Source organism: Megalobrama amblycephala, linkage group LG13, assembly GCF_018812025.1.
Source record: "Megalobrama amblycephala isolate DHTTF-2021 linkage group LG13, ASM1881202v1, whole genome shotgun sequence".
Classification (NCBI taxonomy): Eukaryota; Metazoa; Chordata; class Actinopteri; order Cypriniformes; family Xenocyprididae; genus Megalobrama; species Megalobrama amblycephala.
Genome location: NC_063056.1, coordinates 18,069,093 through 18,084,083, shown reverse-complemented (window position 1 = coordinate 18,084,083; position 14,991 = coordinate 18,069,093). Strand labels below are relative to the sequence as shown.

The 14,991-nt window shown below is 37.9% G+C and overlaps 1 protein-coding gene across 1 annotated transcript in view; it reads right to left on the bottom strand.

The window, feature by feature from the left end:
- LOC125242973 (glutamate receptor ionotropic, NMDA 2D) overlaps positions 1 to 14,991 on the bottom strand; it is an 85,254-nt gene that overhangs the window by 24,811 nt on the left and 45,452 nt on the right. The window contains 3 exon segments of the mRNA XM_048152118.1: positions 3,622 to 3,790; positions 6,369 to 6,574; positions 12,977 to 13,091. Coding sequence (XP_048008075.1) covers positions 3,622 to 3,790; positions 6,369 to 6,574; positions 12,977 to 13,091 — 490 coding nt within the window.

Sequence of the window (14,991 nt, the reverse complement as noted above, 5' to 3'; positions counted from 1 at the left end):
ATTGTTTAGGTAGTATAATTTCCAGTGTGTAGCGAGAGCTTTTGCATTCTTGCGGAAAGTGAGCCTGCACATTTGTTAGTCTGCAGAGACTGTGGAAAGAACATAGATGAAGTTGTTTCCTCGTGAGCACGCCGCAGTCCCGGTCCTGCTGCAGGCCGGCACAACGCACAGGGGAAATGTGGACCTGTCGTAGATAGAAGATCAAAGCCGCTCACACACACACACTCTCGCAGCCTGAGAAAATAACCCTTAGCACTGCGCCTACAGGGGCCGTGCTGACAGCTGATTGGCTGAGCATCAAAATATGCAGTGAAGAGACCAAAAGCGAGCGAGAGAGGGAGAGAGAGGGGGGAAAGGAAAAGACTGAGAAAAAAAAGACGTGGTCACAGAAAAAAAAAGATATGCTGAAAACCAAGGAGCAAGGGGAGAAAAAAGAGAACACATAAAATACCGTGAGAAATATTAAGAGCAGAAGGATGGAAATGAAGGAGGAATGAGACAGAGAAAAGAGCTGTTTCCATTCCCTAGCAACTGTCTCGAACAGGCGTCACTCCAGGGTGTGAGCGCCACAGCGGGGTCTCGCTCTCAAAACAACAACCTCCTGTCTGTCATTCGCACTCACATGCATTGGCAAGTCGTTTTTGGCTGGCTTCAGGCCTCTGTCTTGGATACCTTTGTGTATGTGCGTGTGACCCATTAGTCAAATCCCTCGGCGCTGTGTTAAAAGGGTTCAGAGTGTTTCTGCAGTCCTGGAGGCCGGCAGATACGGGTGGGAATTCAGTCATCAAACAGGCCAACAAGTGACTTGTCTGTTACATCACGCACTGTACTGGAATTACATGTTTAAACTCTTTACAAAGAGCAGCACTCAGACCTACAGTCCTAGAGACCCAGCACTCTCAAGGACCGCAGGTTAAAAAAAAAAAAAAAAACGCCTTGATTTCTTCAGTGACCCTTTATCATAACTTTCATTAAGAATATTAACATTAACACATTATAAAATGATTTCCTTTAAAATTAGATTAGAGATTGGAATGTCATGAAAATATAAGATTGTCATGAAAAAAGGAATGTCATGATAATATAAAATATAAGAAAATAACTTTTGTAAATCATTTTTTGAGCAAGTACATAACCAGCCAGTGTTCAAAACTATCTCCTTACCTTAGAATGATTCACAACGGTAAGCTTGTAATAATGTTTTCTAATTAGAGTGGTACTGGTATGTTGCTCAAGCATGTCGCCGTTCGCCTTTGCGTCATTACATCACGTCTGTTTACATGAAGAATGAGTCCCAGCTAGTAGGCTATATGGCATGTAAGGATGCTGCTGGTAGCGGATCATTTATAGCCTTTTCTCACAGCAGCTGGAATAATTAAACTTATCATTTTGATGGTGGATTGTAATCCAGAAAGGTCCAAATGACAATCATCAGAGACAACTGGAGATTCACCCGTAGTCAAAAGCAAAAGACTTCAGACTGCGGAATTGCTACAGAAATGGAAATCTTCAGGTAACGCTAATACACACTAAATACACATCGTCATGCAATGCTGATGTTGTTAACATTAACAATTTGAGAACAAAGTATAACAATAATAAGCGATCATTAGATTTAATCACCATTGGTAGCACGATTTATTGTAATGCTTTTTTTCTCAGTTGGTCAGAACAAAAAGTGATGACATTTTGATGACATTTTCCAGTGAAAATTCTTATTTTGGTCATACTTTCAAGATATAGAATCTGTGATTCCGAAGTACAGGATCCGCAGTGACTAACAACAAACATAGATTCATCCATGTTGAGGAGCCGTGCCGATGCACAACCCATGTAAAGATGATCATTCCGGTTTCAAACAGAGATGGCGACAAAGAGGCAAAACTTACAGACTGCAGTTTTAACTATTACTTTTAACTAGGGATGCACGATACCATTTTTTAAGGACCGAGTACGAGTACCGATACTTTTTTTCTAGTACTCGCCGATACCGATGCCTATACATTTATTAATTTCTCTATCTCTCTCTCTCTTTTTTTTGGTGATGTTGCAGTTTTCCAAGCACAACACAGTGAGACTAATGAATGTAGGACAGCTTCTTTATCATTACTCTAATGAAAGCATGCAGTTTGCAATGTGTGTGTTGTCATCATTAATTCTGAAGTATTTCTTCACCTCTGAGGCTGACATTGTTTCTGCTGCTGCGGCCGGTGTCTCTGTGCACGGACAATTCTGTCAGTTACGTCACGTGAGGTATCGGTCTTTGGTATCGGGGGTATTTTTACGAGTACGAGTACAAGTACATGAGCTTGTATCGGTATCGGTGCATACCTACTTTTAACTATTTAATATTTATCAAATAATCCTGAAAAACATGTATAATGTTTTCCACAACAATATTAAGCAGCACAACTGTTTTTAACATTGATAATAATGAGAAATGTTTCTTGAGCCCCAAGTCAGCATATTGGAATGATTTCTGAAGGATCATGTGACACTAAAGACTGGAGAAATTACTAATGAAATTTCAGCTTTGCTGAAATCACAAGAACAAATTACATTTAAATATATTATTACAAATATATTACAGTAGAAAACAGTTATTTTAAATAGCAAAAATATTACACAATGGTAACATACGGTATTGGTTAAATATAACAAATATAACAAACACAATAATTTTTTTTATTAATCAATTATTTTATTGTATTGACAGCCATATTTTTTAATAGTTAGAAATCAAATATAAATATTTCTTGCTGTGCTTTGTTGTACTGTAACTTTATAAGGATTTTTTCCTGTCCACTGTTCCCTCAGCTTGCTCACACATGGTTTAATGGCAATATGCCCTCTAAAGCTGCTCTGGAACAATAATTATGCTTACTGAATTGGAATTTAAAATATAATTGGATTGGTAGAAAAAAGATACACATTTTTATTTTTAATTACTTTAATTTTAAATGCAATTAAAACAAACATAATTATCGCTTATGAAATATTTTCCAGATATTTTAATAATTTTTTTGGCTTTACTGCAATGACAATATAAAAGTCAATTATTTAATTTTGGAAACAACGTATTTATATAATATCACGCTATTATATGCTATTTTTCTCAGACCCTATAAATGGATCTTTATGCATGAAAATATATAGCTGCTTTTGTATTTTAGGAAGAGAGTCCCTCTCAAGGGGATCATCATATTTGAAGGTCCTTGGCAAGAAAAGGTTTGCAAACTGCTGCCTTAGAGTTGGATACTCTGTCACTCTCTCACCACACCCTCACATTCATCCTCATACAAAGAACATTGACACATGTCATAGGCTCACATTGCTTTCATACTGCAAATACACTGCACCATGACCTCATCTATCCCATAATCCTAGTGTTTGATCATCATGAGTACTAATACTAAAGGGAATAGCAGCCTTGCCTTTAATCTGTAGTCCTCTCTCCACCTAATGCCTGTATTTACATATGCAAGTGAAGTCTTCTTAGAGATATCGCTGACAGTGCATCCAGGGCACTTGCTCATCAGGAGAATAAGCAGAGGTGCTGATGGGAATACAACAAGCTTGGCCAGTATAAAGTAGGTGAAAAATGCAAAAAACCTCTCTTACCTCTCCCACCATCCCGTTCCAAACACCATCAATCTTTTTCCCATGTTTCCCATTGGTCACCAAGTAGAGGTCATAGGTGAAGCCGACAATTCTGGCCAATCGCTTAAGAATGTCGATGCAGAATCCCTTGCAGCACTGTTTCATAGGTGCCACCCCTTCCTGAATTGCACTGTAATCAGAGAGAAAGTGCTCACTTAGCTTTAATGCATGTGTCAGGAAAATCAATCACATTTCCAATAAGATTCAATTTGTTAACATTTGTTTGCATTTGGTACCAAATGTTTTATAATTCCTGTTTTAGTAATATAATATAATATAATATAATATAATATAATATAATATAATATAATATAATATAATATAATAATTTGTGATCAGTAATTAATATTTTTATTCAGCAAGGATGCATTAAATTAATCAAAAGTGACAGGAAAGGCTTTACTTTCATCAAAGAATCCTGGAAAAAAACATCACAGCTAAAGAATAAGCAATAAGCAATAAGAATAATAAGAAATGTTGCTTCAGCAAATCAGCATATTAGAATGATTTCTGAAGGATCATGTCACACTGAAGTCTGGAGTAATGATGCTGAAAATTCAGCTTTACCATCACAGGAATAAATTAAATTTTAAAATATATTAAAATAGAAAACATTTATTTTAAAAGGTAATAATATTAATATTATTAGCATTCCCCCTCTCCTCAGCAAGAGAAAAAAAAAGAAACACTGTTACTAGAGTGACAGAGAGTTACAGTGGGAATGTGAATTAAGGAAAGACAGAAGAATGAGAAGGGAAAGATTTTCAGTAGTAAGTTGTCTTGGTTGATTTCCTGTGATATAACTATAAATGATATAATGAGATGAAACATGGACGCCCACATGACTGGTGTGGGAGTAGTAAAACAGCATCCGCAGAGACGCATACACAGCAAGAGCTCAAGCAGATTGACAAGCAACATGATGGCTAAGTATGAGTAGAGATCGCCACAAGGCAATTCAAAATGAGAGGGGGAGTGAGGAAAAAAAGAGAGAGGAAATGTGTGATCGATTGCAAGGCTAAGATAGGTGAGTATAGCCCCTGGAACTTCATAGTGATATCTTGGGGGAAAAAAAGTGAGAGACACAGAGATTGAAAGAATGTGACAAATGACTGGAGAAAGATGACCAAAGCTTCCAAAGTAAAATCTCTGGAACAAGATTTAAAAACAACAACAACAACATAAAAAAAACATGCCATGCTTACACACACACATACATACATACATACATGCACATCTAAATATTGAAGTACACGTTATAAAGAAATCTTTATTATTAAACCAATGTTTTGCCTTTCTCATGTGATAATTGCTAATTTTTTGAGAAAGGTTTATGGTTGAAATGTTGGTGAAGAATCAGAAATTGAAGAATAAGAATTTGTGATGAATGAATGAATGAATGAATGAATGAATGAATATTTTGCCAGTAATATAAAAATAAAAAAATAATACAAATAATGCTAGCAATACATTGTGTAGAATACAATAGCAGTAAAATACAACAATAAAGGACATGATAAAATAAAATGATAAAATGATAAAATACAATAAAATAAAACTAAATTATTAAAATTTTGCATAAAATTAAGACATTAAGACTACTCTGTTGTATACAAACAATGAATGAGTTAAAGGGTTTGTTCACCCAAAAATGAAAATTCTGTCATTATTTACTCACCCTCATGTCGTTCCCACCGTAAGAACTTTGTTCATCTTCAGAACACAAATTAAGATATTTTTGATGAAATCTGAGAGTTTGGTGATCCCCCAGAGACAGCAATGCAATTACCACTTTCAAAGGTAGTAAAGACATCATTAAAATTGTCCATGTGACTACTGTGGTTCAACATTAATTGTATGAAGTGACAAGAACACTTTTTGTGCACAAAAGCAAAACAGCTTTATTCAACAATTTCTTCTCTTCAGTGTCAATCTCCGATGCTGTTCATGTGAGCACCACGATGCATGCATGTGATGCTGATGCAGATGCAGGAGCTGCCGTAGTTCTGGCGCTGCACTGTGTCTACACCGTGAACAGCGTCGGGGACTGACACAGAAGACACAGAAGAAATTGTTGAAAAAAGTCACTATTTTTGTTTTGTTTTTTCCCACAAAAAATATTCTCGTCACTTTATAAAATTAAGGTTGAACCACTGTAGTCATATGGACTTCTTTTTTTTTTTTTTTTTTTACAATGTTTTACTGCCTTTCTGGGCCTTGAATGTGGTAATTGCGTTGCTTTATGGGGGATCAGAAAGCTCTCAGAATTTATCAAAAATATCTTAATTTGTGTTCCGAAGATGAACGAAGGTCTTTCAGGTTTGGAACAACATGAAGGTGAGTAATTAATGACAGAATTTTAATTTTTGGGTGAACTAACCCTTTAATATAAAGATTATAGCTTTTAAATCTGAGGGTGTGCTTGGTTGTAACAGATGCATGGCTAAAACTCCTCCACTCATACCTGCATTTGATCTTTTTCAGACAGATTAGGTAAAAATCGGAATGACATTGGAATGTCTGTCTCACTGAAAGGTCAGAGATTCGTACAGCGAAGAAATTCCTTACCCTGTCCACTGAAACGTACAATTTTCTAATTTAACATTGGTTTCCTGGGACTCACTTGAACAATACACAACAATGTTCCTTTTCCCCCATATAGAAACGCCATGATAAATGGCAGAAGAGGAGGTCTGATGAGTACTAACCTGGCATTGAGAGGCCTTCGGCATGGCACAGAGTCCCTAATGCAGGTTCCAGAGGCAGGGTCTGCAAGCTCCACGATAACGAAGGGGCGCTCCTCCAGGGTCACAACCCTCAGGTGCTGGGCATCATCAGGCGGCTGCAGGAAGGGGCCATAGCGAGACCAAGCAGGGTATCTCAGACGTAACACCCCATTCTCCCACCATCCTACCTAAGACCAAACAGACAGTACATGGTCGAGGATCAGAGATCACTTGCGACTTGTAGTTGCAGAAACGTGGCCAATAATATAAAATAATTATTGTGGCCATTAATAATATAATGACCGTGACAAAATATGTTTAAACATGACCACTTCTCATTATGAAAATAATTCATAAGTCAATAATACATGAAAATCAAAAGGTCTTTTCAGCCATTTCAGCTATTTAAAATGGTCTATTCTAAAGAAGTCACTGAGGCCGGATTACAGGCAGGAATGGCTTCCCTTACTCAGGTTAAGCCTGTAAAGTGAGGAAGGATAGTGAAAAATGAAAGACTATCGCCCCTATGTTCATCTGTGAGCTTATAGCTGTGGGCTCTCTAAAAACAGTCCTGTGCCCTTTTTACTCACTGGGGAATGAGTGGATTTTTCTTTTCAGAGGAAAAAAAAAAAGACAGATTTTTAGCTAAGTGACGGGCCACAGAGGAAAAGGTTACGAGCCTGAGAAAAAACAGAGAAGGGGTAAAATGTGTCAAGATGGGCTATGACAGTATAACTGAGCTCGTAATCCATATACAGAAGACAGAATTGTTTCAGAGACAGAAAATAAACCAAAACAAAGTTGGCAATTAAAAGTGCACTTTATGCACTGAAGTATTATTTAGGATTTATTATTATTGTCATTATTTTTTATTTTATCAAATAATAATAAATTATCATGTATTATTATTACTATTATTAATATAGATTATACTTTGTATAAAAGTTTATTATTAAAGGGTTAGTTCACCCAAAAATGAAATTAAGTACTCATCCTCATGTTGTTCCAAATCCGTAAAACCATCTTTGGAACAGAAATTAAGATAATTTTGATGAAATACAAGAGTTTTTTTTTATCCCCCAAGGTCCAGAAAAGTACTAAAGACATGGTTAAAACAGCTGACGTGACTGCAGGGGTTCAACCTTAATGTTATGCAGCGAATACATTTTGTGCGCAAAAACAAAACAAAATTAACGACTTTTTTCAACAATCTCTTCTCTTCCCTGTCAGTCTTCTATGCAGTTGACGCACTACAGGCAGTGCAGCGCTTCTGCGTTTACGTCCGAACGCTGGCTCAGTGGCACAGCGATCACTGCATCAACTGTGTAGAAGACTGACAGGGAAAAGAAGAGATTGTTGAATGAATGAATGAATGATGCATTTATATAGCCTTGAATGACAGTAATTACGTTTCTTTCTATGGGGGATAAAAAGCTCTTGGATTTTTACAAAGATGAACGAAGGTCTTACGGATTTGGAATGACATGAGGGTGAGTATTTAATGACAGAATTTTCATTTTTGGGTGAACTAACTCTTTAATAATAATTAATACATTTTAATTCTTATTCTTAATACTAATAAACATTTTCTTATTCATCTTAATCACAAAATGCAGCTGAAAGTGTTTCACGGGTCAGAAAGTAGTTGATGAAAAACTAATTTGGAAGACTTTTATCCAAAGCAAAACACGTATGAGAAATGCTACAACACAAGTAATTCATCCTAAGAAGACAGCAATACAAACAATAGAACAATAGAATAGCTGCGATACAAATCATCACATCATTTAAAAAAAAAAAAATCTGTCATTATTTACTCACCCTCACCCACTCCATTCCTGTATGCTGTAATTATGTCCATAAACCACAAAAAAATAGAATATTTAAAAGAATCTTCAACGAGATATTTTCCATACAACAGCTTATAGTGACCACAGGTTGCAAGCTTAAAAATGGCCAAAAAGCAATGCAAAAGCATATCCATATGATTTACTTTCAGACTGAAATTTAAGTCTAAAATATAACCAAACACCATGATGTCATGACATCAAATATCTGAGCCAAATGTCAAACCTGCAAAAAGGTCATATGTGCGTCTACTTTAAAAACCCTTTTATTTCATTTCAAAAGCTTGACAGTCTGTGATCCATGAACTGTCACTGCATGGAAAAAATATGATTTGTTTGTGATAAAAAATAAAAAAAAATACAGTTTTGGAACGACACATGGGTGACTAAATAATGACAGAATGTTCCGTTTCACAAATATTCCTATAGGACACAACAACCTCTCGGCAGTTTGTAAGCAGCACACGCTTCACGTATAACTGTTTAGTCCCAATCCCAACACTCAAACTTTGTTCGCTGCATTGTGCCGTAGGAGTCTCCCCTACACACCGGCAGAGACTGGCAGCTATCAGCACCAAAGCAGCCCTCGAGAGCCATTCAGATGTTCAGCAAAAGATGTTCAGCTCTTAAAAATTGTTACAAAGCCTCCATGGCAGGCAAATGAATCAATATACTTCTCATCCGCTGTGTATGTGCACGCGTATCAGCCAGAGGCTGGCAGCTAGAAGACTTTGCATATTAGCACAGGATCAGTGCAGAGGCAACTAATTGAAAGGAATAGAGCAGGAAATGGCAGCAGTCAGCATGCAGATTCCTGCAAGCACTGGTCTCATTGGGCTAGTTACCCCACTTCTAACTTGCTCCGTAACTGAGGCTGTGCCACTACAAAGGCTCCGAAATCAAACGCATCCAGGGCGGATCATTGGAAATTACCAAAAGACGATTCGGCGACATCGGCTCACCTGGTCCCCGTCTCGTTCTCTGTTCATCAATCTGTCTGCTTGGGTCAGTTTGACTGTCCATTTGTCTGCTTTCTCTCCACCCTTCTTAAACATCCACCTTTACAGTGTGTTAACCCAAGATCTATTTTCTCTGAGCGCCACTGACAGGAGGGAAGAGAACAGGAAGGGAATGTTGAGTTTGCTGGCTCGTGTCTGCATCTGACAGACAGCGTCAGCCCGGAATCCGCCACGGAAAGAGAATCAGCCACACATCTCAACAGGTGACACCGTCTTGTATTAAGGATGTCTGAACAGCTTCATAAAATATGCATGGCGTGTCACAAAGTAGCACAACCAGGCAAGGTAGGAGGACTGTGTGGGATCCGAGTGGCTTTTTGCTGCTGCTTGAGGGATAGAAATGCTAATCATGCACAGTGTTTAGTGTCATGTCCTTACAATACTGTTTAATGTGTTTGAACGTGCTGTTGGGTTTCTCTTCTCCCTCTCTCTTTTCTGATCTTTCTCCTTTTCCCCCTCAATCTTTCTTACTCTCTCCCACCTCCGAAATGAGGCGAGTTCTCAGGGCCGATCCATGTCAGCGGCAGCCAGACGTCTTAACTCTTCTCGACGTCGGAATGTGGGCCGACAAAACGACCGAAATAGGAGTGTTGGAGCATGTGTGGAGAACCAGAGATCCTGCGGTGAATAACAAAGAGCCGGAGTAGCAGAGATCTGGGCCCAAGCTGAGGGGGCAGAGCCTCACGCAGGCAGAGGTAGAGCAGGGGCCTGATCAAACACCGTCTCCCCTGGGAACGGATAATACTTTCACAGGGTGAAACACAAACACGCTGGCATGACACCCCCGTCCCTGTGAACGTCCCTGTGAGAGGAGGATGAAACAAGGTGCTTTTACCCCAGCGCGATCCTTACAAATCCACTAGAAGATTTACACAGCATAAACACACATGGACATATCCTGACAGGTACAAAGAGGGTTTGGAGAAATGTGCTTGGCATTTCATTTCTTAAACGTCTCCCCCCGATATGTATCGATTTATGAGAACAGCGTGGACAAATGGGATCAAAAGCGCTGTGGCAGTTAGTTTGTTAAAGCACTGTAAATGCTGCATGTGGAAGCGGTCACATGAAGTGCCTTGTGCATGATTGCTTCTCAAAGTTGAGTCATCCACATCCATTGTCTACTCCATGTTAGACGGAACGCATTTAAGACAACCAGAGACAAAAACGGAGCGAAGACAAAGACGGCGAGCATCACATTTTAATAGAGCACCCTCCTAAAACAAATGGAAATTGAAAACCTCCTATAGTCAGCGTGGAAGCCTTTTAAATGTACATTATGGCACCCCATTAAATATTTTATGTGAATCACAAAGACTCCGTGACTCTGAAGTATAAAAGCATCCAGACGCCTCTAACAGCACTTTTCTCCAGAACATATCTGCAAATGAGACGCAGATGCCAAAGCCAGAACCAGCACCATGCAACCCTTAACAGACTGTTGCACTGTTTGATGGGTTTTTTAAGAGTTGTTCCGTGCACAGATTCAAAAACTACAAAATACCACTGTTTTCTATAGAGTGTGCTATTACTTGACCAAAAGTTTTAATGGAGTAGAAAAATAAAACTTCTCTCAAGATTTACTCATGTCATTTCAAAACCAATCATTTTGGCCTGTTCCTAACACAAAGCTATCAAACACAATCTGATGGCAATTCATAACGATTTTCCTCTTTGGCAAATTGGTGTCTAATTCGTTTGAATTTGTACAGTCTCATTTTCGTATCATGTGGCCCACTGACGGTTATGTTTTGGGGTGGATCTTCATGCTTACTGTTTTTTTTTTTCTTCTAAAAATCATTCAATTTTCATACAAATCACATTGTACGAATTCATATGAAATCGCCACCATGTAAAATAGTTATATTTTGTAATGAGATCAGGTTGAGCTTTAAGACTTTAAGCTGTAAGATTTATATGGTGCTCTTTTACAGTATTTTTATTTTTGCAGCTCGACAGGCCCAGTAGTCACCATTCACTTTCATTGTGTAGAAAAGAACATAATTAACATACTGCTTAGCATCTCCTCTTATGGTTGACAGAAGAAAGCAAATCATTTGGTTTTGGAACAACATGAGAGTAAATGGCAGAATTCTATTTTTGGTTGAACTATCTGTTTCATACAGGAGAAATAAAAGATTTTAAGGAAATGAAAGACTGGCCTAATTCAGAATGGACTAAATGTAGAACAGGCAGCAAGGAGGAGCTCATTGGCTGGCACCTAAACAAAGACTATACAAGAACATCGACGGAACAAATGATCAACACTCGACCTTTCAAGACGCCCTGGGCAACACAATCCCCGTGCATCCTCTCACTCTCCCACTGGAGCCCGTTAACGTGAACCTGTCGCACGACAGAACACACTGCCGTTCGAAGTGCAATCAGTGGCCCAAGGCATGAGAATATTCCTGAAAAGCATTGCTGCTACTGAATACAGTATATAATGTACACAAATAAATATGGATACTGACAAGCTATGGGAATCAGCAGAAAACTAACCCCCACTCTATATCGAAACTTTTTTTGCTCTTATGGCTCAATGTCAGTGAATATTGCCCGAAGGAATCAGAATTTCTCCCAAGTACATAATCCGCTGTCATTTTCTCTGTTAACAGATTGTAGAGGTGGAGAACACAAGCGCTGCCAGGGATTACAATTTTCAGTCTCTACGCTTGTCTTTGTGGCATCTAAATATTAATAATTCTGTTTTAAGGCACAGTTTGAGTGGCACCTTCATGTATATGACATTCTCCCCGGCTATATTTACTCAGTTGGGTTTGGTATCAGTTATTTTGTCTCACGACAGCAGCGCTCTGCAGGAGAAATGTGGAGCCACAACGTCCCATGTGGCACCTACGATATGCTGATATACAAGAAGCCAATAAATTTAAGAGAGTTTTTATTCATTTATTTATTTATTCCTTTTCCGCACAGAGATACTTAACATAAGCATAACTAGCGAAGGAAGGGGAAGAGGGAAAAGAGGAAATCAAACCCACTCTCTAAAACCATTCCACAATTAATTATTTTCCATTTATTGCTATTCAAATAATAATAATAAAGTCGCAAGCTAATAATGTAGGAAAGCGTCGCTAATCTTAATAACATACCGAGGGTATCAGGGACAAATGTAAACATAAGCTAATTGTACATTATGTACGTCCTCTTGAAACCCTAATTATATGTTTATATCATTGAGGTTTTAACGTTTCTCTGCAGTACAGCAGAAGTGCACCGTCAGCAACACAACACTCTCTCTACTGCACAATGTGATGCATTGTTCAGAGTTAATTGTAATGGTTTTTTTCTGCCGTGGACTGTCATGGGAAATGGTTTTCGAAATTAGTGTAGTGTCAAGTTGTATATCATTTTAAAACTGCTTTCAATCTATGTCTTACTGCTACAATCTGCAACATTAGGTTTTCAGCTCATAGACAGCAAGCGCATCATTACGACAGTCATGATGAAGTAAATCGCACATTTTATTAGTCGTTACCTTTAAATCCCAAAATGTACCAAAATCACAACAGTGCAGAAAAAACAGTCCATGTTATAAACAGACATCTTGCATGATATGTGGTCTTTCAAAATCCATTCCAGCACATTGGTACTGCAGTGCTCAGCATGGCTACTGCAATGCTGCTTTTCATCCTGGACATTACCAATCCATAACAGCAGTTACACAAGAACGAACAGAAATAGAATTCTGATTAGTTCTTACGTCTTCCCAGCCACTCCCAGGCGTGTAGGAGATGACATCCAGAAAGGGATTGGCCAGGTAGCCCTCGTTATTGAACGAATAGTCCCGCCCACCAAGAGTGATGTTACTGAAATACCTGCAAAGCGAACAGAACAGAGCAGAATCAGTCTGTTGAGATCCAGAAAGAATTAGTATAAAAGACTCAGAGGACACGTCAAAGAGGCACAGAACACTTCACAAACATCCTAATTAGGTCAGATTGCAAGAGTGTGGTGAAGGTAACCATTTTATTTCCTTCAGCAATAGAATCAAAGGAGGCAGTCACTCTATTTCGAGCACTTAATCTAAACCAGTAAAATACCCAGAACAGTGCCTAAATGTGACATTCTTTGTGACTGCCTCAAATGAATCTTTTTATCTTAAATCCAATATGCTTTTGGCAAAATGAAGACTGCACACTTAAAAAATTTGACTGGGTGAACAAGTTTGAAGGAGCAAAGTTTCCTTATGAGCCTTTTGTGAATATTCCTCACAAAATTCCGCCAAAGATCTGTTTGATAAATGCATGCAAAACCATTATGTATAAGCCTATTTAGCAAACCATAATTACAACAGCAGCACTAAACAGGTGAATCTCTTTTCCCCATCAATCTTCTTATGATGTGTAATGAGTGTGAGTCACACTGAATGTTACGTCAAGAGTTTCTGCTCAGTCCATGTCATTTCTCTTTACTATGTGCAAAACATGCTATAAAACGTGATTAACACTTTTTGTTTTTCCATTCTGGCAATTGTTCAGAAATTCTAGTTTCATCACTGGTAGCCAGTGTTTTTCGTTAATGAAGCTTTTTTATTTTGACGATAATGAAGACTATGCGAAAAATGTGGTTATGATAATTACACAATTTTTATTCAAACATATTTTTGACGAAAATAAGATAAGAAAAAATGACGCTGATTCTTTCAGTAAATCTAACCATTGGCAATAATTTCAGGGATAAAATGTTTGATTATTTCATTACATTTTGTACTTTTTTTTTTTGCGTCTACTAGAATTAGATGCAATTTTTGCCAAATTTGACTTAAAATAAAGAATATCAAATGACAAAATAGGAGATTTTGTTAAAAAACCACAAACAAAAAACGTCTAACATCATGTAAAAATTGTCCACTGTATTTTTCAATACAGAAATAAGTTATTTCCTTGTGAGTCTGCAAAACTTCGGATTCATTAGCCACTAGTTAAATAACTACAAGAATAACAAAGTGTAGTACAAGGTAATATTCTTTTGCACTATAACACATGTTTATGATTATGATAACGTTAAAATAATATGATAACAAGTACCAGTCTGCAATATCAAGCAGCATAATGGACTGTTTTTGTACAGCTAAAACAAATGAAAGCAGCTGACACCAGAAGCCTTGCACATTCAAGTTAAAATCGGACCCTTTCGCGTTTACGTTAAAAATAGATGAGCAACGTTCCCATTATAATAAATGAAACTGGCACATGCTTGTTGATTATAATGGGACTATTCTAGTTTTGCTGTGCTGCTTGCTTTCAGGGAAGAGACAGTGTCAAATGTGCTGCAATTGTTCATCCGCTCCCACCCACTTAGTCGTCTTAAACGCAGGGGCATGTTGAACGCCTCCCCTACAGTCCCTGCGGTGGGGGAGTAAAGGACGTCCATGCCCTAAAGGTGCAGCACTTTCACTCTCATTAGAGTGTGTCATTATAGATAAACTGACTTGCTAAAAATGCAACAAAGCAGCAAAAAGAGAAAAGAAAACAAAGCTTGCAACAAAGTTGAAGGTTAATGCCAAACAAGATGAGCTTTAAACACAGTTCTCAGGGTGAACATAAATAGAGGGCTTTTAAAAGATTTTCAAGAACACACAGTATAATAACACCATAAACTACGCTGAAAGCACCATTTATTTGCATATGCTGGTTTAGTACTTAAATCACTAAATGAATTACACAGGCAGTGTCACGCACACAAGCACAAAAGTAGCTTTTTTTAGCGCTGAAA